Source organism: Triturus cristatus, chromosome 5_1 (assembly GCF_964204655.1).
Source record: "Triturus cristatus chromosome 5_1, aTriCri1.1, whole genome shotgun sequence".
Taxonomy (NCBI): Eukaryota; Metazoa; Chordata; class Amphibia; order Caudata; family Salamandridae; genus Triturus; species Triturus cristatus.
Genome location: NC_140587.1, coordinates 573,202,580 through 573,227,229, shown reverse-complemented (window position 1 = coordinate 573,227,229; position 24,650 = coordinate 573,202,580). Strand labels below are relative to the sequence as shown.

At 43.0% G+C, this 24,650-nt stretch overlaps 1 protein-coding gene across 1 annotated transcript in view; it reads left to right on the top strand.

Moving 5' to 3' along the window:
* Positions 1–24,650, top strand: part of PREX2 (phosphatidylinositol-3,4,5-trisphosphate dependent Rac exchange factor 2) — a 1,250,200-nt gene that overhangs the window by 378,707 nt on the left and 846,843 nt on the right. The window contains exon 8 of the mRNA XM_085605489.1: positions 16,000–16,133. Coding sequence (XP_085461615.1) covers positions 16,000–16,133 — 134 coding nt within the window. The remainder of the gene's footprint in view (positions 1–15,999; positions 16,134–24,650) is intronic.

Here is a 24,650-nt window from a genome sequence, read left to right as displayed (position 1 = left end):
CATTGTAATGTTGCTGCGCCTATCTGTGGGATTGATCAAGAATTTCCTGCCCGAGTGTGTGCCCTTCCAGCTACACACCCTCCCACCTGTGACCCATCAATCACCAATCCAAGGCCTAGGTTTCGGGCCTGCCTGACTACATACTTGTGAGGCGAGGTTTATGTACAGTTCTTGGATGATTCTGTTAATAAAGACGATATTTCATTTTCATCGATGTATGCATCGATTTCCATATTAACAAAACACCTCTAGAGCCAAGACTAGATGGTGGGATTATACACAGCATGTGAATCTAGAAGAGCTTCGAGTTGCAAAACCATGCTTACTGGTAAGTAACTAGTAACTTCACCCACTCTCATTACTTTGCACTTAATAATAGTTATAGATATTGCAATTAGCTATATTCCTCTAAGTGAATAAGAAGTTTTGTAATATAGTCTCAGGTCTCATTATCTACAGCACTTCAGTAGCATTTAACAAGCGCAGTGAGATGCATAATTTGTATAGGGTGCACCAACCACCACAACTTTTCAGATGAGCCAACAAATCTTTACCAAATATATACATCTCATGACCTTTATGTGATGGAGAACTGTTAAGTGCATTTACCTCTGATTCTATAATGTGCATATGCTTTATTGTTAGACTTAAAAAGGAAAATGGTGTCAATCCATGAGAAACCACAACATTTGCAAAAATCCCCTGGAGATATTGGTAAACATTAGGAAATTTGGACTGCAGAGCTAGAAACACGATTTAAAAAATGGTAGTTCTTCGGATTACAATATTTTACCTTAATCAATGTTAGCCTCTGCCCTTGTTCTGCTGCTACTGATTCTGGGTCAATTAGCAGAAAAAATATTAATACATTCTGGGTAATCCCTTAACCGTCTCAAACAATTCATCCAGCTAGAAAGAACATGGGACAATAATGGCCTTCCTTAGAACAGTAATCGTTCTTAAAAATGTGTCTTGTTTATGCAATGAGTCAGGGTTCAGCAAAAGAAGGCACGTGAATATCACTGTTTTGCGGAATCCAGATGGTGGTGCATTAATGCATGCATAAAGAAATCCACAGCTTCTCTAGCTAGCCTAAGGACTTTTTTTGGTGAAAGTACACCCATCTTCATTTTTAATTTCCCTATTAGTGAAAGCATCAATGCGCCATAGTCTGCAGTTGCTCAGTTCATCCTTATTTTAATCACTGAAATGGTTACACCATTATTTTTCATTGACTAATGAATCAGATGAAATAAACGACTTATCAGCGACCATGCGTTAGTCTTCAAAAGCATCCTAAATCCCTTGTTTTACTAGCAACCAGTATCCAATGCAAACTAATCTTTACAGAAGTAACAAATAAATACTTTTATAAGACGGTATGGCAGTGGTCTGTCAATTTTCCTTAGAGAATAAGATGCAAGAGTAAATCGGTTTGTAGAGATCCTCCTAAAATGTAGTTTTGAGATGTAAAGTATTAAAATCAATTGATTAGCTCAAATTTCAATCTGTGTGTTAATATGGAATCAGTGTATTTTACCAGCCTTTGATTGGCCATCTACTAGCTTTAGAAGTGTTAGATTCTTGCATTTGGCCAAGTTCAGTAGAGAACAGGTGATGCTTTGGAAACCACAGTTTTATTAGTGATCTCTTAACCTCAGTGTTGCTATCAAATTATTAATGCATCTCTCTATTCTTCGCCATATCACCTACATGCTCTCAGTTTGCCCCCTTAATAAAAATATCATATTTCAGCTATAGATGTGCATCTTACTACAGGTGTAATTAGCTGCTGAATCGTATGAGTTTCTACCATTGGTCATTTGAAAACCACAGGCTAAAGCAAGATTTGTTAATTGTCAGATACTCCAGTGACACTCGCCTGGTTAGGGATGCTAGGTATGGGGACTCCCCTATATTTACCAGAAGATAGAAAGTTATCTGGATTAGGGCAAGTGACCTCTAGTGTCCTGTAGAGGAGAATCAAAATCAACCTTAACTATATTCAAAGATCTTCCACCTACTAATGGTCAAAGCTCCACTGTTTGTATGAAATAAGTGAGACGAAGCAGTCTTGGATATTCACACTTAATTGTGCTACTTTACAAATGCCACCTAGATGGCTCTAATAGTGGCATGCTCTCTGCTGGCAAAGAAAGTTTCCTGGATGTGGTGTATTTTAGCTCCGACATGGCAGACTCAACCTCCCCTCTCTAGAGGTCAATAAATTAAGTACCACAATCAATTGGGTAATAGAAATATCCGCTATTTACTGATCTTAGACAATTTATTATCATTACAAATGAACCAATCGTAAGACCACGAGGATTTGTTGTTCAGATCTATCATCTAGACAACCAGCCCTTCTGTTTTTACCGTTGGCAGATTTAACCCAATGGTGTTCTTGACTAATTCCTTGGGCTGTACAGAAGTCCTCACTGGGTGAAATGGGTGTCAGTGTCTGTTTTTCACACCCCTTGGGCACATCAATATTCCAGATGAGACCACAGATGCTTTGCAGTCCCTTCTGTAATACAGATCACGAAGATTCACATTACATGTTTGCATCTTCTCATGTGGGTATTACCTCATTTACATGAGGGCGAAACCTTATGCAAATAACAGAATGTCTTTCCCCCCTGCAAGTTTACTCAAGTGGAAACAGGGATAGACAGTTTGTTAAGAGGTGCAATTGATGAGTGGACCACTTTATAGGGTGAACAGGGGTACCGCGGAGCCCCAAAGCATTCCTTTCAGTTGCATGCAGTTAAACACTGCACCAATATGCACAGGGACGGTCTCTCTGCATTAACAGAAGAAATGACTATTTAAATGACTATTTAAAACCACCGTTATGTCACAAATTAGCACCTGCACAGGCAAACAAGCATACTTTTTTTATTTAATCACAGGAGTGGTAAAGCACCAGGGTTGGATAGGGTCCAGCTAGATATTTACTAGTAAAATGCTGATCTCTCTGCTCCAATTCTAATGAATGTTCTGAGCGTGGCTGTAGGGAATCATTTACTTAGAACACAGTCCAAGTCTATTATTATCCTGATATACAAAAAATGGGATGAACTAGATCCCAAATGTTATTGCCCAATATATATGTAAGATTCTTTAGTTAAGGTGGGGGGGGGGGGAGAATACTATTGTCAAAGCCACAGGTTTGGCCAGAAAACAACTCTATCCTATCAGATGTGCAATTTGATTTCCGAAAAAGATCTGAGTATACAGTTGAACAATGTTTAAACCTTCATTTAATAATTAGTAAATGTACGATGGCCAAGACAGGGGCTGTGCAATTGACTTAAATGAACCTCAGTAGCGCCTTTGATTGCATTCATCATGCTAAACGATATTCCAATATGTTGACAATGGGGGTGGAAGCTTCTCTAGTTAATTTTGTAAGGCAATTGCCCAGAGATGTGTCTGCAAAGGTGCGTTTTGGGTCTTATGACGAATGCTTAGATTCATTTGGGAGCGGGCTTAGGCAGAGTTGCATTCTTGCACCTTTCTTGCTTACTTTATATCTCAATGATTTAGAAAGGTTTTGGTAAGTCGAGGACAAGAGATGCTTGAGCTCGAAGCTCTTCCAATCCGGTATTGCTTTATGCAGATGATGCCATTTTGATGTCAAGAACTGCCAATGTCCTTCAAAAATACTTGGATGCTTTTACCATCTGTATGGATAAGTTGGATGTCAAAAATAATTTAAGTAAACAATTTGTCATCATTTGTGGTGGAAAGGCTGTGAAGACTCGTTCCCATACTTTCTATGGTGCACCGATTAGTACATACCTCATCCTACCTGGAAATTCAAATAGATTCAGATGGTAAATGGTCCCAGTTGGGAAATAATCGAAAACAACACTTTGAGCGATCAAAGGAGGCTTTAGATTCCCATGGAAACTGGGGATAAAATCCAAGAGGGAGATGAACATCATTCATAAAATCGAGTGTGTCTCTGTGGCAACATATGGGTCGGGACTGGGGGGCTATAATGATAATGTGATTTACAAAGAGCAGAAAATACTTTCTTGAGAAAGCTGTTAGCTTTTCCTCACTGTTGCTTGAGCTTGGTTAGTGAGATGGAATTTGGCATAACCTACTTGGAAGATCTGATTAGACTTAGATCACTGTGGCCTTCGATCGGGCCAAACCTAAGGCGGTCTTCACTAGTTTGTTCTTCATGACTGCCCAACACTGGACCACTCAATGCACACCCCTTGGTTAAGTTTCAATAAAAAAAAGTTTGGGTACTTGAACTATTTGATATGCCTGAATCTATAAACTTTATCTCTAATGGAGAAATTATGATTTTTTTTTCTGTACTTTTTGAGGAAAGTAGGGCCTCGGGGGAGGGTTGTAAACGCACAATCTGTAAATACTTGTTATTGCTAACTTAGGAGGGGATGCACCCATATTTTTTGTTGTTGTTGATATTATATGCAACTAAGATCACGATATTTGGAACCAGTGCTTGTAAAGTATAATTTTAAACAGTGCAGACTTGCCCATTTATTTCTAAAAATGTTCCACTCAGTGGAAATTTCTGTTGCTTCAGTAAGTATTCAAAACAAGCAATAAGGATAAGCAAATTGATTCAAATTAATTAGCGAATACTCAAGTTTAATATATTTGTTATTGTATACAGCAATGCTTTTACATAATTATTGTTTTTAAAGTCGTTGTAATATACGTGCCTTTTCTGCTTTACATTAAACCAAATAAAGATGAATGTTTGGTATTTAGTCACACAGTCCCTGTCTTCACCAGGTGCATCCGATGAGTCTGTGCCCAGTACAGATTGGGACAGAGCACCTAAGTAATCAAATGCTGCCCATGGTGGGCAGATGATTGGTCCATGTAGAGAAAGGGTACAGTAAGAGATGATACCTGCTTGCACCAAGGTTATTAGTCCATGACTTCTGGGAACAGAGCATCTCAAACTGTGAGATAAACTCATGTCACTCTTCATCACCCATCTGGGATTCTGATCCTACTATATTAAACATTATTCAAGATAAATAACTTATTAAATCATTAGAAGGCATCTTATGTATGGTAATCATCATCATTTGAAGTTCAGGCTCTAATATTTGCCAATTAGCATCTTCAAGAGAGGAGGGATTGGTTGTAAAGTAAGACGTCTTTTAGCATTTGGTATGTATGTGGGTGTCAAGCTTATAGGGTCAAAAGGCATACCCGAAATAGGGTGGGCCTTCAGATGCCAAGTCCAATAACAGTTGTGCATTGGTAAGTATATTTCTACTGTGGTTCTTTTTTCAGAAACCGAGCAATTCTCCTCCAGCTAAATATGACTTGAAAACTGAGAGGTTGTTGGACGTGGCTTGAACCACTTTTTGCCAGAAAACCAGGTACTGCTAACCTCTAAAAGAGACCTTTAGTCTTAGAATAGGGGTACTGGCATGTGAATTGGCGTAGATAGTATAATTGGAACTTAACATAAGTGTACCTATGGTATGAAGGTTATTCCTGGCTAAAAATCTAGTTCACTTATAGTTACAACCCTGTGACCAGTTTTTTAACTCTCACGCTGCAATCTGCAGCCATTTTTCCTTGTAGACTGTTAGGGGGTCATTAGGATGGCAGAAGGACTGTCACCGGCGGGCCGGCGGTGGCGGTCCTTCCGCCATCACACAGGAAATTCCCACCGCTGAATTAGGATGGTGGTGGGAATCCCAATCTGTCCCCGGTGGACGGAAAGTCTGTCTTCCATGGTTCCGCAAAGCGGTCCTTTTCCGCCTGCCTTACGGAACCAAAACACAGGCCAGCATTGTGGCGGTCATACCACCGTGCAACACAGGCAGAGGCTGGATTCGGACGGGCCCCCTATGTGACAGGGGGTGCACTGGGGGGTTAGGGTACCCCCCTGCATTTTCCTGCACTGCGTGGCAGGCACCGCGTGGTGCCTGCCATGTAGTGCAGGGAAATGCACCACATGGCATTTTAGCATTGCATACGGTGCTGCAGCCAGCAGCACCATCCGCAATGTTGAATGCCCTGGCGGGCGCATCCTAATTGCAGTGGTGGGACGGCCGCATGTCTGGCGGGCGGTCCCAGACACCGCAACGATGGCAGGCGGACTCAGTCTGCCTGACATCGTAAAGAGCCCCTTAGTCTTTTCTCACTTTTAGCAAATGTTTACTGAGACGAAACATTTAATGGCAGGTTTCTGTATGTGTACCCTCCTGACTATTCTACATTACATAAACCTAGGGCCGTTATATTTTATGAAGCTACTGGAGGCAATGCCTTCGGTGGGTATAAGAAACTGAGCAAATCCATTTTAGCTGATGTCATAATACAGAATGTACAAATGTGTTTAAGTTTAAATGCAGCAATTCTTTTATTGCGAAGTTTTCCTCGCGGGCAAAAAAAGAGCAAACTGATTTTACAGTTGTTTTTATTGCTTTCTGAACACGTAATATTACTCAACTACAATATTCTCCACTTTTCAAATGTGGGATAGACCTGTTTTGAGGCAGTATAGATATGATTTTTTTTAGGTAGCAAACATCGTGGAAAACTGCATATTTTAACAATTTCTTAACAATGTTTAATCATGCGCCAGGCCTCGATTCACTAATCTTTGTGATACCGAATGGGGCAAAATATGTTGCCTTCTTCCCTATTACACCACTAGCAAAAAGGGAACAAGATGGATTTGCGCGGTTATTTGCACCGGGAAAGGATACCATACCATGGCCCTGATTTGAACCCATCTTCTGTTTTGCGCTGACGTCCTTTCTGCTTACTTCAGCATGGGAATGTATATACACAACTCGTGTAAGGCAGAGATGCATATATTGGGCTTGATTCAGCCATGCCTTGAGATGAATTCTCATGCAGGCTTTCATTCTAACAGTACTGGTTCAATTAAGTAAACATCTGGTTTTCACTTGTTCCAGGGGGAAAAAAGAGACAAATGTATCTGAGATTTCTGAGCAGAAGGAAATGTTTAGCACATTGTTGGCTTCCAGACGGAAAACGGGGTTATTTTTAGATTTATAAGAGATCAAACATAGGCTTAACTTCCCCTTACCCTTTCGTCCATCTTCCACACCACCGCCTTTACATACCCTAGAATCTAGACTTTCTCCCTTTTGCCTCTAACCACAAATAGAAGTATTAACCTATAATTGGAGAGGAATGCATTTTCCTTTTTTTTTGTATTCCTATTTGCACATTATTATTGCCACCTCCAGCCTCTAAGCAGGGCCAATGGAATTATGTCCCAGGGGCAGTGGCGGCTCGCATAGGGCATGCTGCGGGGCGGTGCTGCGGGGCGGGGGAGGGGCAGGGTGGGGGGTAGAAAACTCGGACATACGATGGAATGGAGGAAGTCGAGGAACGTAATAAGTACTTTCCTTGTTTGCTCCCCCCCACCCTGCCCCTCCCCTGCCCCGCCCCGCCCCCCAGCACGCTTGCAGCACGCCCTATGCGAGCCACCACTGGCCAGGGGCAGCAGAATTCACTGAAAAATGCAGCAAGCAGAGTAAAATTATGTGGTGTTACACAGCCGCGGCCCGTGGAGGGAGTTCCGTAGGGCGGAAAGGCGGGGCGGGAGGGGCAGGGTGGGGGGTACTAAAAACCGGAATATGAATAATTGGAGGTAAGCAGCCGTGGCCTGTGGAGGGAGTTCCGTGGGGCGGAAAGGCGGGGCGGGGGAGGGGCAGGGTGGCGCGTACTAAAAACCGCAATATGGATAATTGGAGGTAAGTAAACAATTAAATAAATAAAACGAATTTCGTAGCGCGCCCTGCATCGCAATAAATAAAACGAATTTCGTTGCGCGTGCTGCATCGCATTTTGCGATGCAGGGCGCGCTACGAAATTCGTTTTATTTATATAATTGTTTACTTACCTCCAATTATCCATATTCCGATTTTAAACCCCCCACCCTGCCCCTCCCCCGCCCCGCCTTTCTGTCCCACGGAACTCCCTCCATGGGCCGCGGCTGGAGGTAAGTAAACAATTAAATAAATAAAATGAATTTCGTAGCGCGCCCTGCATTGCAAGATGCGATGCAGCGCGCGCAACGAAATTCGTTTTATTTATTTAATTGTTTACTTACCTCCAATTATCCATATTCCGGTTTTTAGTACGCGCCACCCTGCCCCTCCCCCGCCCCGCCTTTCCGCCCCACGGAACTCCCTCCACGGGCCGCGGCTGGTGTTACGTAATGCAGCACATTCTGTTACAGTAGTATTTCCCTAATTCAACATTTTATTTCAATGTGGGCAACATGTTATCTGCTAGTACCTGTTTCACACCACCAAAAGTTAGTCTTTGCGAAGGCGAAAGATGAAGCCCCTGAATATAGGTTGCATGATACAGGGGTAATGGAAAAATAGAATCTGATTTTACCATAACTGAGCTGCAATTTCACACCAGTACCATGTAAAACTCCATGAAATGGGGAATTACCTCATGAGACCGATGTTTCCTGTCATGAACCCCACAGAATTCACAATTCTACTGGATTTTACTGCATTCCTTTACCAGCTGCTCTGTGCAGGTGGTAAATGTATACGCAGGCCTCTGAGATGGATGGGCAGTGAGGAAGCATTGTAGCAGGACTAGGGGATGGGAGGGTGAGATATTTTCTGACAGTATGCTCCATCTTTCAGAAGAAAATGTGAATGAGACTTGACAGATGCTGAAGCAAAAGTCTCATGCAATTTATCCAACAGGTTGTGTGGAATGGAACAATGGTGTCAGCATCTCCCACACCCAGAAAAAACGGGTGTAGAAAAACCTACTTAGAATCAGGCACTCGAATTCCATGAGGTAATTCTGCTCCTCTTCACTCATAATCCGGCCCTCAGTGTAGCACTTTTTTTTAGCAACTATTTGATCTGAAAGCTAGAAACATTTTTTTGTTGAAATCTGCAAACGATGCAGCAATAGCTTGATGACCTGAGAAGTGTGTGTCATATTTAGGCGAAAACATAACTGGTCGCATAATGACAATTTCACTGGTCCTGCCTGCGGGGAAGTTAATTCCTCATCCCTGCTTAATTTGTCCCTGGTGTACACAGGCTTCCGTTATTGCCTCTACTTTGATTTCTTTGAATGGAAATCGACAATTTCGGCAATTTCCTCAAATATTTTAAGTCTGGTAGAAGTGTTTCATTACAACAGGACCCAACCTAAATAAAATGTTGTGCTTCATGTTATAACAGTCAGGGGATATATCCACAAGAGGACTCTGGAACAAACATGGGAGAACTAGCATCCGCCCAGAGATCTCTGGGGGTATTTGACTTGATTCCTAGTGGTACCTACTCACCCTGTCATCCTTTAATGAAGATGGTGGGGGCAGGGAGCGGATGACAGTATTCCTATCAATAATAGTCAATTTGATGGCACTCGTCATATTACAGACTAGGCCTGGGTGTGAAATTCCGCTCTGCTCACGGAGTTTGCAGATTTTTTCCCACTCCGGGGTCTGTGTAGCTGCAGAGTTCCCAAAAATTCCTCTCTGATTAATGTTGGCGAGCTCGAGCGAGGAAAATCTTACTCCAGACCACCTCCCGGCAATATTTTCAACGCAGGCAGATGCGGATGGCCACAACTACTCGCATTGAGAAACCATCCGTTCGCGCTCAGGAGACTGCTGCTCGAGTCGAACATCAATTCGAGCAGCAGAAAGAAGCAGCACGCTCTTGTGTAGATTTTCAAGTGTGGGATAAAAACCCAGCGCCACAAATCAGAGCGAGCGGCCCTCCCTAACGCGCTCAGCCGCTTCCAGAACTCCACGTGGAGCAGCAGAGTTTTTGGGTCACTTCCTGGAGTTCCGCATAGCTCTGCGAACTCTGCCCACACCTATTACAGACCCAGTAGACAATGGCTTAAAGGGATTACAAAATCGTTTTTTCGAGATGAATGTCAAAATATTATCTACACAATATTGTCATGCCATCATATCATGGACAAAATATCGAGAACCAAAATATAGAATATGTAAGTTCATATAGTTTAGTATAAATGTACAATCAACTCCACATCTATGTACCTTGAGGATGTATATGTTATAAAAAAGTGCATATATATAGAGCTAAGTAAAGTAAGCATTCACTTACATACACATACTTAGCTTGGCAATATTTTCTTCCTTAATATTTGGCCCATGATCTATGGCAGGAGGAATTTGGGAATTAAATTGTGATGGAATACGCTTTTCGGGATGCAGTGTGGTGGGCTTCTTATTATCACTGTATACTGTTTGTAGACTTTTGTCTGGCCATTGGATGCTTTTAATGATGTAAGCTCTGGTGTAGTGTCTTTATAGCTAATCATACGCCACGATAGACGTTTCCACCCTTGGGACACTTAGACACGCAGACGGGCTAAGTCGTGATTTCATTGTCATGATCTCACAGGATCTGGGCACTCTCTCGATCAGGAATGTCTGTGTTCATCCCAAGGCATCTTCAAATGCCCCTTTAGATCCCTGGATGTGCTGAACACAATGCTCTCCTAAGATCATACATTAATGTGGAATACTTCCTTGGCTGGCGATGCTTTTGTGTCACCGATGGCCCGATCAGGGGAAGAGGAGCTGTGGGGATGAATAGCGCTTGCTTCTTTGTAAGGCAGGAAGACAGGCATCCTGTTTGTGTATTCATGCAGCGTCATTGCTGAGCTGAAGCAAGCATCCCCTCTATCTATTGAAAGGAACGCGCACCATCAACAGGGTTCGACTTGTTCATTTGTAATGCACGTGCTTACGTCTGGGGCTGATGTGTCGGTTTACTTGTCTGGTTGCCCTGTTCTGAATTAGTGTGCTCTGCAGGTTGGCTGCCCCTTATTTCTTGTTCCATTAAGAAATGTGTTTCCTGCTTCTGTGAGTTGTTTTCTTCTGCTGTTAAGTAAACCTTTTCTGACGCGACCACTCGCCTTAGAAGGCACACGTCCAGATTTACGGAAGCCCTTGCAGGTCCTCTGACGCACATTACAGCAACACAGACGTGGACATCATGCAACGCTTGGTCCAATGAGACTTGAGGTACTTCTGGTGAAAAGAGACTTGCCTGCATGTTAGTAAAACGAAACCATCCCTCGACCTTTAAGTACAAGGACCTTCCACCTAATCTATAACCCACCTCACCCCCCTGACTTCCTGGAAAAGACAGTGGCTGAGCAGCTGCAGGAGGATGCTGCGGGTGTTTGGGTGATAATGCAGTGTATTTATTCCATACTGTTCCAGTTTGGAAGACACCCTTCAAACCAGATCATCAATCTCCCCGGAGAACGAGCGCGGCTGCCTACCCCAGCACCTCTGCAGCGCTCCTGCTCCCGGGAGTAGAAACAGACTGCAAGCAGGGCTCAGTACCAATCAAGATGTTTAGGGGCTCGGGGAGAAATATTTTGGAGGCCCCTGTTTGGAACAACTTTGAATTTTATAACCCATTTTTTGCCTATTAAAGCCATATGTTGCCTAACAATATTTAATTATGCCTTGGTGGTTGTGGTACAGAATACACAGAAGTGAGGCAGAAAATATGCTTTCCCAGGGGTGCCTTGGAGGCTGAGGGCCCTCTTGACCCGTGCCTTAAAATGTCTCTGGCAGAATTGCTGCCTTGATCTTTTGAATCATTCACTTGGGAACTCCACAATACTACAATGCATCCTGTGTTGGAAGGTAACTTCTGAACTGAATAATACAGAATGTATACACAGCATCTAGGAATTCGTATATATCCCTGTGATGCTTTTGAAGAGGAGTTCTGATGGCAAGTGTCCTGAGGAGACCTGCTGAATCAACGCCGGTCAAAAAGGTCGACAACACACCCTGGGGTGGTTAAGAATTAGGCACCTAGAAAACCTCAGACTGTCCGCTGCTAGGTTTCACTCTGTGTAAAATACCGCTATCCACCCAGGGTATCAAAAGTGCCTCTATATATATTCAACACATGTTTATACTTTTTGGAACAATGTGCAGTCTGCACTATATCTCTTGTTTTGCAGCACCTTTTATTAATGTCTTGCTAGAACAAATATATTATAGAAGGGAAAGAAAAGGCTTTTGTAGCGTTTCTGCCTATATTGTTCATGTAACGCTGAGTGATTTAGCTGGTTAATACATTTGAATAAGTCCAATAGGCCTTTGTGTTCAATATTCCTTAATTACCCTGCGCCTCAAATGTTATAGGGTTGTTCTTGTGCATTAGATATATTGTCTGCAAGGCAATATGGCTTTGTAAATGATGCTGATGGTTCTGAAGATGGTGCAGATGCAGCCAATGGGCTTCCATAAGGATGGGGTTGATGTGATCATATTTCTTTAAGCCCTAGATGAGTGTGCAGCAATGGGTAGGATGGCTTTCGAGGGGGCCAGCAGAGTGCCTGGAAGGCCTTGGATTCATATGCAAGAGTCTGAGATCTTGAATAGCAGTTATGAAGTTGTTTTCTGGAAGTCAAGGTTTCACTTTTGTTAGAAGCAAGAACTGGTACCAGGCCATCATAATTTTTTGGCAATGTATCCCTTGAGTATGTGCTTGGTGGCCAGGGTGAAACCAAGCGGCATGGCATTCAGTGAAAGTTCGAGTTTGAACCTCTGATGGTTCAAATGATTGAGCCAGGTTTCTTTCTTGTTGTTCTTGGCAAATACCAGGAATGCTGTCTTAGTGGGGTTGTGCTTTAGGTGGAAGCTGGAGATCAAGGTGTGGATGTGGCGTAGGTTATGTTTGAGGCATTGGATGTCTGGAGGACGATAATATGGAACCTTGGGGAACTTCACAGATGAGGAGGATCTTTTGGGACATGGAGGTGCCAGGCAGTATGCAGTTTCCCAACATCCTGTGGCAGCTGAGAAGAGGTGCAGCCTTTGACTATGCTCCTTCTGGGTATTCCACCCCCAATGACCTACAGAAGAATACCTGGTTTTCTGTCTGCTCATGCTGCATACTCCCTCTCGAAATACTGGCTGCAGAGTAGACACCATACTTGGGAGGCAAAAACATATGCCTTTCTTCCCCTCAGTTACTCCAAGCCAGAGTTCAGGAGTGAACGTGGCATGGGGCATGTGCAGCTGTACCTGTTATGTTATGCTAAGGGCATTTCTAAAGCACATAGCTGCCCCAGAACACGTCAGCACAACATAGAACATGCCACAAAGCACCGCATAGAATACCACAAGGGACCTATGCTGAAAATAGCCAGGTCTTCAACTGTAGTTGTTCTGAGTCTTCCTTAACTGTAGAGGCAGATTGTCCCATAGGGCCTGTACCATCGCTCGGAAGGAGCACCTTCCCAGTTTTGTTTTTCTAGTGCGCGGTATAAGAGCCAAATTTGAGTTGGCCATTCGGAGGGCCCTAGTAGGTAGATATGGCTGTAACAAACTAGGGGGCATATTAGCAAGACCGGCGATAAAATGAACGCCGTTTTAGTGGCAGGAAACTACCACTCAATCTGCGATAATGGGCTTGCTAATATGCGGTATAGAATTCCAATAGAAGCCCAGGTTAAATGTGCAGGACATTTAACCTGGGCTTCTATTGGAATTCAATAACACATATTAGCAAGCCCATTATCGCAGTTTTAGCGGCAGTTTCCTGCTGCTAAAACGGCGATAATTTTATCGCCGGTCTTGCTAATATGCCCCTTCGTGCTCCCTCCTTTTAGGTCTCGCCTGAGCCAATGCGCATGCGCTGCTCTGCGAGACTTTTACTAAGGGCTTTTCCATGCTAAATACACTCGTGCGTGTGCTTTTTTTTTAGCACCCGCAATTGGCCTTTGCATGCGTCTTTCTAAGAAAGACAGCACGCAATTGGTTCAAGGCGGGTGCATGTCCCGCCTTCTCTGTTCCTTGGCCTAGCCTTCTCGGGAGCGAGCAGCGGCCCCGCACTGTGCCAGCTGTCTTCCTGACAATCTTTGCTGTGCGCGTGCGCATTCTTTGCGGGTTTTTTAAATTTCTTTTTAGTGCGAGCGCGCATGCACACAACTCCCGGGCTTGTTTCAGAGGTGTCATGTGGCCCCAAGTCACAAGTGTCATTTATGGCCAAAAGGAGGCTGCGAGTGCGGTAGCCGGGCGGCAGGCCAGCAGAGAGGCAAGGACCTAGGCTGGCTCGCTGCACGTCTCCCTCACTCGTAGTTTACTGGCTACTGAGTGAAAATGAACCAAAAACTCAAATTAGGTAGTAACTCAGCCAGACACGTTTTTGTTTCATTGCCGGATGGGCTTTAAAGTCCTGTTTTAACCGCCTATGAAACCAAGGAGTGGGAATAGCTGGGAGTCATGGACCCTAGTGCAGGCAATGAAACCAGACCTCCAGCCGGTATTAAAACATTGTTATAAATAAAGCACCAGGCACCTTTCAGACGCCTGGACTCCTGGTGTCACTGCACCTACCACACTAATTTAATTTACAGGTCTCCAAGTTCCTCATTCTATTTGTCTTTCATTTTCGCCTCCCTATCTCCACACTGTTCTCTTTCATCCATTTAATGCTCTCCTCTCTAACCCCTTCTTGTCTCTCTTTTACTTCTTCTGTGTCTCACTCACCCCATCTTCTCTTCACTCCTCACTTCTTGTTCCTTCTCTTCCTTTACCCTTGCCCACTTTGCTCATCCATATCTCCTTTCTCACTTAACCTTATCTCCTCTCATTCTGTCACCGCCTCCTGCCCTCCTCCCCTTGTCTCGCCCTATCCTTTTCTTTTATCCCTTTCCTCTCTTTTTCTTTATTGCTCCCTTTTCCTCTCCTCCCTCTGTACCCCCTTCCCCATTAAAGTCAACACAGCCAAGCCCCTGATGTGCACTGTGCGAAAGCTGACAGAATGCAGCACAGAAGATGTATACACAACAACACTAGGGGTGGTATACTTGTCAGTGCTTCGTAAAAATGTATAAACAAAGTCTGTTACACACCTAGCACTGTGCTCGCCCCCTTTCCTTTTGAAGTGCATGAACTCTCTCTTCGGGTTGACCCATGAAATACAAAATAAAGGACGTACTCCTTTAAGTTATGCATGAGCATTGTTGTTAATACGACCAGCTGGACTTATTCAGAGGAAGCCAGAACAGAAACCGTAATGAAATGTGACCGGTACTATCATTGAACTGAACGTTTAAGGACATATTAATGGCATTGTTATCATGCTCAGGGCTGCACTGCTCCTAGCTAAAGCATGGCCATTCACCAGTGGCAGATGAAGTAACTGTAGATGTTGTAGCACCCAGGATAATGTGCTGCATGGCTAAATACTTATAAGATCCCAAAGGCAAGAACTATTGGCTATGCCAATGCTTGTTCATGATCCTATGAGCTATACACAAGGCTTTGAATTAAGTGCGCTTCTCAATCGGGAGCCAGTGAAGTCTGCAGAGGAGCTTAGTGACAGAGCAGAATTTAGGGAGACGGCAAAGTAATCTGGTGGCTGCATTGCAGCCGATTTAGAATAGATCTCTTGATAGGTAGGTGGAGGAGGTGCTGGCAATGTCTTCTCTAACATCGATTTGATCTGAGGAGACCTGGGATAGGAATGGACAAACAGCTAGTTCCTTTGGCGTGACAGAGTTTGGCAATCAATTTGCCAAACAGGGTTGATATATATGATGGCTTCATATGGCAGCCAAATACAACAATAGGTTATTCGTTAGCCCTTTAAAGGCACCAACATTATAACTGATTCATTTCAGGGATTTCAATAAATGCTACTTTACCATGTTTAATTTACAATGATACGCAAAATGTATTGCCCTTGCATCAGATATGCAAGCTCATCAGGCTATACACCATTCCCCATTCCCCTCTGCTGTGAATTATTTTCTTGGTCTGTCATGGTGACAAAGAATACTTACCTGCATGCTGCACTATTATACAGGAAAGTATGGGGCGCTTCCTCAGACGAATATGATGAACGAGTCTGAGAGGCCTGATTTTTCAGACATCTTACAAGAAATAAACTCTGCCTACAAGTCAAGATATCAAAACATGCCTGTTTGTGTTTCATTTTCTGACAGGGCTCCAACATCACCGATACTTGTACAGAAATGCTAATGTATGGAATCCTGCTGAAAATCTCTGCTGGAAACATCCAAGAGCGAGTGTTTTTTCTTTTCGATAACCTCCTTGTGTACTGCAAGAGAAAACACAGGCAAGTAGGGACAAGAAGAGAGATGGTTTTCTTTACTTTTTGTTCAGATGATAAATGGCTTGTTTTGCACCGTCTCACAGAAATATATTATTTTGTTTATTATGGTATTCGGAATTTAGTGGTGACTATCTACAGTACAAATATATTTCTATAATTTGTATTGTATTTGTATTTGTTCAGTGGCTTTGTGATCATTGTGACTTCATGCAAGTTAAGCCTCTACCTTACTAGTATTCAGTTCAATGTTATTCGGTTAGCATAAGCCATTGTAAGTAGAAAAGCATCAGTTCACCAAAAACATGTAGTTGGCAATTTGTTGCCACCTCAACATCACACTAACATATATCACAAACATTCCAGACACTTTAGATAAACCTTACAACAGTGTGGGTGCACAACACTGCCTCTAAGTTACAGATATTTGATTTTGATTTGATTTGGAAATGTATATAGCGCACGAATGCCAAAGGGCGTCTAGGCACTGCAGGGTAGATTCCCAGAAACAACAGAAAAGAGAAGTTTAGTTAGAGAACAACCAGGTTTTAGTGCTTTTCTGAAGGAAAGCAACTTTGGGCTGTTCTTTATATCAGTCAGGAGTGAGTTCCACAATTTCGCTGTGCCCAGAACAAAGCTTCCTCCTCCTCAGCGTGCCTTGTTGAATTTGGGGCTAAACATAAGGATTTAAAGTCTATCCTTTTTTTCACTGGGAGCCAGTGTAGCTTTCTTAATCCTTGGGAAATTGAATGGAATTTCGGAATGTCCAGCAGCAGTGCTGTGGTTTGTAAGCCCATATACAGGGCATTCCCGTAATCGAGTCTAGCCAGGGCTAGAAGAGTCACAAGTGTTTTTACTGCCTTTGGTGGAATAAAAGATCGAACTTTCCTAATAGTCTTTAGAGTCAGGAAGACCATAGATGAAACCTTATTAATCTTGTGTTGAAAAGTAAGGTTATCATCAAAGATGATGCCCATATTCTTCACCTTCTTGACTGGGACCGGAAAATTACCCAGGTTGGCTGGCCTCCAACTATGCGACCCAAAGGATGTGTCAGAGCCCAGCAGGAGTACCTCCGTTTTCCCCCATTTAGCTTTAGGCAGTTCAAGCTCATCCACTGATTCACATGGGACATGCAACGGTTAAAGCGGTCAGCTGTTTCCTCCAAATTACTGGAGATGGACACCACTAACTGAGTATTGTCCACGTAGGAAATCACGAAGAAGCCAAACTGCCTAATTATATCAGCCAAGGGGGTCACATATATGTTGAAAGATGTGGGGCTCAGTGAGGAGCCCTGAGGCACCCCACATGGGAGCATGAACTGAGCAGGAAGTTCCAAGCTGAACATACTGAAACCTACTGCTCAAATAGGATTTAATCAGTTTGAGGGCAGAATCCTTAACACCCGCCTCTGAGATCAGGATATCATGATTTACGGTGTCAAAAGCTGCCGATAAATCCAATAGTATCATGGCGGCCTTGGCACCTGAATCTAGTATTGATCTGAGCTCCTCTGCAGCCATGACTAAGGCTGTTTCTGTACTATGCCCTTTTCGGAAACCATATTGCGAGGGATCTAACAGACCCGCTGAAGATATGAAGGCTGTTAATTGGATGTTTAGAATATTTTCCAGGACCTTAGCAGGGAACGGTATCCTGTAGATAGGTCTGTAACTGCTGGTGTCATTAGGATCCAAATTAGGTTTTTTTAAAAGGGGAAGGATTGAGACTGTGTTCTAAGAATCAGGAAAGATACCGATGCTAATAATCTCATTAAAAAGTATATTGAGTTGCTCGCTGATGAGGTCAGGTGCACACTGGATTATTTTTGGGGGGCAAGGGTCTGAGGGTGCTCTGGCCTTTGATGATCTGACCACCTGAGATATCTGTCCTATGCTTGGTGGGTCAAAGGACACCAATAAATTGTCGGAATAGTGGAGTGCATTGGCTGATGAATTGCCTATACAATCGGTGCCCATGTCTATGAGGGATCTGTAAATGGTCTCCACCTTATCCTTGAAAAACTGTGCGAGTAGGTTCCAAAATTCCACACTACTGTCCCTGTTGGGTGTTTCTAGCAATTTATTAACCTCTTTATGGTTGCAAAGAGTACTTTGCTAGAATTACCAGCCTGCAGAATTTTCTCTGAAAAATACTCGCTTTTTTTTACCAATATCATTTTCTTATAGTCGGTTAGTGCCTGTGCATGTAATATTTTATCTGCAGCACTGTACTGCCTTCTGCACTGTCTCTCTGACTTTATACATAGTTGTTTTTGTGCTCGCAGTGCATCATAGAACCAAGTTCAGAGGTTTTTTTTTGCTTGGTGGTGAAGCTTTTTTCCAGGGCTAATGAATCTGCTGCTGCTTTGATCCAGTTGGTAAAACTACCGGTTCCATATTCACCTCGGATGTTAAGTCAGGCTTTGAGTTTGACAGAGCTGATTGTAGTAACTGGGGGTCGATGTTCCTCCAGGTGGCACATAAGGCCACAAACTAAACAGTCAAAGACAATGCGAAGGAAGATCATTCAACCCTGCAGAATGAAATAAAGAGCAGAGCCCTACAGTACAAGAGCCCATAGATACGTTATGGTACTAAGATCAGTTACACGATCAGATATATTGTATTCTTCCCGTTGATTTATATGAACGTTTAGTGAACATTACATCGGATAAATCAGTCTTTACTGACTAAACACTGACAACAAACGGCGAAGGCTCCAATCAATGAAAAAATCCCGGAACTGTATATAAAAGGCACACATACTTCCAGAGGGACATGGGATTATACAAATGGTAAAAATATTTTATAAAAAATAAAGATAGCATATCAAAGACCAATAGAAGCACAGCATCATATGTTACTACATAAAAAACAAATAATACACATGCAAGAGCGCCTAGCTGCATCATGGTCACAAGTGGAGGATCACTAGCAAGATCTAGTGTTGATTTGGACAACCACCCATCGCTCTCTGCAGTGGCGGAACTTAACACACATTTGTTAATTAGTCTCATAATCCAAAATACCCCAATTCACCTTTTTGAGGTATCATGCACATTTTAATTAACTGCTACCTTTTTACATTTGCAGCCCTCCAGAGGGAATCAAAAAGACCAAAAATGGTACTCTTGTTTATTTCAGACTTTATTATACTAAGACTGATTTTTTTTTCTGCTCCCCATATTCTTATATGAAAGGTCTAATCCATGCAGATCTTGATGCCTTCCAAACAATTCAAATTAGCAGCAGAACTACTTGGGGCACACGCTCTAGTCCTGCACCATGCCCATGCATTTACCAATTGTTTGAGAAAAGCTTAACAATATAAAATCAAACTCTTCGTTGGATATGCCTGATGTTAGGTGCACTTGGAGCTGCGTGTTTTTGAGGCTGGTTGCAATTTGGGTTTCATGCGCAGCGTTATGTGCACTTGGGGTTGATATTGAGGACTGGAAGCTGAGAGTGTCTGTTGAGTTTACTTCTTGATTGGCTGAACAGTACATGTGAAAGGTGTCAAGTGTCACAGATAAGATTAAAAAAACACATATTTTTTTTAAACTCCTAGGCAATATTACAGCTTTTGATTGAAGATGAAGAGTAATTCTGAAGTTATTAGCAAGACACAGGATCCCTGCCTCGAAATTAGGCATAAGGAACGAATCAATCAAAGTTTCCAGAAGGGCATCGAAGAACATTTTCAAAGCACAAGCTCAGAAGTACCCGAATTTTCTAAATTAAAAGGGAAAGGGCAAGGCTTAGAGCAATACCAAATTTAACACTCTCTAAGGAGCTTAAAGGCACACCATGCACAGTAATACAACGGAAACAGCATGACACTGGTCACCTGACATATTTACAAATAGGAAACTGGTCCTCACACTTGTTTTCTTTCAATTACAACAGTGCTAATGTCTTACCAACTTGTTTTTCTTCAATTGCAATAGTACTAAAGCCTCATCTCAAGGGACTCACAGATCAAGACACACTGAACTAAAGGCAGGTGGGCACGTGGCTCTTGCTGCTTAGTGACATGTGTGTGCACTTAAATATATGACGGGGAAGCATTGCGTACAAAGGTCAATGCTCGGGGTTAGTGGTATAAGCCTGTAAGGTGAGGGTAATCAAGTTACACCTTTGGTAAAACCCCAAAACAGCTATGGAAAAACAGCATTTTACAGGAGACACTCAAAAAAAGCAAAATACAAAATCTTAATTTTCCTTTCATGGTATTTCAATTTTTTTCTATGCCAATAATGAATTCCATACAAATCCAGGTCCTGCAAATCTGCCTACTTAAACTGGCTGGGGTCCACAACTGCCACATATGTGTCAGAAGCTCAAGCCTAAGCGAGTGCCAGTTTACAGAGCAGAGCTTTACCTGGAAGGGTCATGGTCTTGAGCACTGATCGGCCATAGAGCCATGAAATGCTACACATGGTTAAGTGAACTGGGAACCAAATACATTGTGAGGACCTCTTCTCCAAGCAGCATGGCATAGATTTCCCTAAAGGTTAAGCTCCTACAGAGACAAACACTTTACAATACTCTGTGCATCCTTCTTGACATCTCCCTTCTTGATTCCTACCTACTGGTATATTTTGACCACCTCTTTCATATTCCTCTCTTTCTTACTCTCTTTCATTCAACCTGCCAGTCCGGCATCTAATAAAGGCTAATTAAAATGTACTGTCACTGTCTGGTGTTATTATACTGTTTTGGTGAATCTTTCCATCCAAACATTCTGTATCCTCATTGCCTCTGTTCCCACTAGCTTGTCTCCTTCTTTGCTTTGTCCGGGACCATCTTTCCAGATGGTTTACAAGTACTTTTTGTTAACCTAATGATGTCAAAAAGTCCTATGCAAATAAGTATCATCACATTTCATCCCAGAAAATGACATGCGTTGTCTTCTTATGCCTCAGCAACCCTGACAGAAGCCCCAAAATATTCTGCTACCCCTTCATTAGGCAGAGCAAGCTTCAAGTGTGCCATAAAGTCGGATCTCACAGGGGTTACTAGAGGAAGTTTCCAACAGCATACTCCAACAAGGTTGACTCAATGTCCCCTATGTTGAGGTAGATGACTGACAGTGTCCCATAACAAATGTAATTCCATGGTGCTGGCACCTCATGGATTTCTGCTAAACCAGTATGAAAACGGGATTCCTCCTCTTCTGAAGCAGGGAATGATTTCAGTTTTCTCAGATTCCTTATACACTTGCCTGGATTTTCATGTTGTAATGTCTCTAATTCAATGAGGAAATTGAATTCAGTGAGAAATGTGCCTATTTCTCTATGTGGGTTCTATCAGGCTCAGTCTTAAGGGTCCTCATTTTCATCTTCGTTGCTACTGCACCAGCTTTAAATTAATCTTGACAGGGCGAGTGAGTAACTGTTTTAGGGAGGATGTTTCCTAGTTCTTTACCCTCTAATACGTCATTCCTCTTCCACCAGCAGTCACCCTCCCAGTTAGAGCTTCCCTTTTCTAATTCATCTACAGCTTGTTGACATGAAATCATACTAATTTAAGCCGTTGCTTTTAGGCCATGTTCTGCTGAGCTGCACTGGGGTTGATTTGATCATCTCATCCACCCTCGTGGTATCTAATTACCTTTAATTTGGCAGCCAGATTAATCAGTGCTTCACTTCTATACGTGTTGTCCCTGAATATAAGAAAGAGACCCAGTGTTCACCACTTGTGAAGAAACCAAGATTGAATGTTGACCTTTGTCTGAGTATAGACTAATGTCATTTCATCCCTTTTGCAGCAAGATTTAGAAAAGGCTGGATGCATTTTAGTTGACGCATTGTCTCCATGCTACAATCTCCTATGCAGGTTTTCATCTTAGCTATTGGACGTAGGTAGCCCTTTTTTGTGTAGAATGGCCTTTTTAGGTTCAGGATTGATGGCAAAAGCCTGGACTTGCAATGGCATAAGGGTCTTTGAAGTTATTGATGGTGACTTGGTAAGTCTCCTTATTCCTGCAAGGTATGACCACCTAAGACATTTTTTTGTCACCCAATGTTTTTTTGCTTTTTTTTAAATGAGAATGTTCTGTGCAATGAGCATTGTTCATTGTATATAGAAAACAACTGAAGAATACTATTTGAATTCTTAATGTGAAACTCCTTCACTGTGATGATGACACAGGTAATAACATATCCAACATAGAGGGATCGCTCAATTTTCCAACCGGGTTTGGGTCAAAAATATAGGAAAATCACAAAAGTACCCCTGAAGGTCTCACTCAAGAAATATTTTGAAGCTATTTGGACTCAAATGGCTACTAAACTAATTTGTATCATATTGCAAATTCATTAAAAAAAATCCCTAGTAATGAATATTTACTTCCTTGGCGCAAAACCCCTTTAGTAAACCCCTCCAAATGTGGTTTGATATCCCATGTTCTCGGACCCATAGGAGTTTAATTGAGACACTAAAGACATACCCCAGAGATAAACATCTGATTGTGACTTGTTGCTTAAATTATAAGCATGAGATAAAATTGCGTAAATGTATTTGAGGGAGGGGGAATGGGAACAGCTTATTGATGCTAGTTGCATCACGAAGAGCAGTTTATTCTGGTCTATTGATAAATGGCCTTTGTCCGCCCAATTCGATAGAGGTGAGACTTGTTCCCACTTTACAGCTCAAAAATGGGTGAGTCACTTTAGCGACATCTATTGCCTCACCACTCCATCTTCAAAGGGCACCCCACTTAGTCCATATAGCTTGGGCGGATCAACTCTGTTTTTCTCAGGTGAGGAAGTAAAGACTGGACTATTATAGCTGTCTAAAAACAAAACTCCTGGCACAGATGGGATCCCGGTTGATTTGTATTTGTAACTGGAGATTTGGGGCCCCTGTTCTCATGCAGACATTGAACTCAGCTGTTAGGGTAGCCCTCCATCCTCAAGGTCTACCTCAATTATTGTCACTGTTTTCAAAAAGGGGAATAAGGAGGACATGAAATGTTACCGGCCCATGTTTCTAATCAACACTGGTATTAAGGTTATGGGGAGGTTGGTCCTGAACAGATTACTAACATGGGCAGATGAGAACCATATCCTATTTCCACATCCAAATCCACCCATCACCCAGCTGGTAACTCTGGTAAGTGGCCAGCATTTTTAATTCAAAGTTCTGCCCTTCGGGTTCACTACAGCCCCCGGTACATCACAAAATGTATTGCCATGGTAGCGCTCATCTAAGGGTGGGTGGCATCCATGTGTTTCCTGCTTTGGACGACTGTATGATCAAGAGCACAAACAAACAATGGTGCTGACATATACCCATACCATCATAGATCTGCTGCACAATGTATTGCACAATCTGGGGTTCACCATCAACATTGATAAGTACAACCTTCAGCCCCTTTAGATATAGCCTTTCCTGGAACCAGTACTTAACTCAGTCACCAAGGAAGTGCTCTCCAGCCAAGCACGAGTTCAAGCTTTCCTGTTGTTACTGCCTCTTTTTCAGTCAAATCACCACTTAACAGTCAAGATGGTTTTGTGCCTCATCGGCATGCAGGCCTCCTTCATTGCCATAGTCTCCCGTGCAAGATTACACATGCAAGAGTGCCTAGCTGCACTATGGTCACAAGTGGAGCATCACTGGGAGATCTAGTGTTGATTTAGGCCAGCACCTATCACGCTCTGTAGTGGTGGAACAGCACCAATCTGCCCTTTCTTGACCCAGTTCTGCAAGGGACCATCACAACAGACGCTTCCCTCACAGTGTGGGGGACACATCTACAGGACTTGACCATTCAGGGCATGTGGGCACCTATCACCTGGACTTTAACATCATCTACCTAGAGCTACTGGCTGTACAGTAGGCTCTCAAAGCAGTTTCTGCCACCTACAAAACAAGGTTCTCACCTTCAAAACAGACAATATGACCGCCATGTACTATCTCAAGAAACGAGACAGCACACACTCACAACAGCTGTCAGTGTTAGCATAGGGCATTTGGCAGCAGGCACTCCACCACAACAACGATCTACTGGTGGAGTACCTTCTGGGAGTAGACCATGATTTTGCAGACCTGTTCAGCAGGATGCTGCAACAAAAGTCCGTGGGTAGGAATTCCACCTGCAAGTCCTATTCCCGTTCTTCCGTCATTGGAGATGCCCTGACATAGATGTCTTCGCCAGTGCACAAAACACCAAACCCCCAAGCTTCGTCCAGAAGCATCGGCAAACATCCCTCAGTCTCATCCTGGTGGTTCCCACATGGGCCAGACTGCCCCGGTTCGCCATTCATCTTAACCTGTCCCTAGTTCCCCATGAGAAGCTGCCAAACTGGCCAGCCAGACCCCCTAACCCAGAACCAGGGCACCGTCAGGCACCTGAACCCAGGCAGCTCGATTTTGTGACTTGGCTTCTGAAGTCTTAGAGTTTGGCTACCTCAATCTGCCTCCTAAATGTGTGTCTATCCTTAAAGAAGCCCACAAAGTCACCACACACCCCTGTTCTGTTGCCAATTGGAAAAGGTTTGTCCAGTACTGCCTT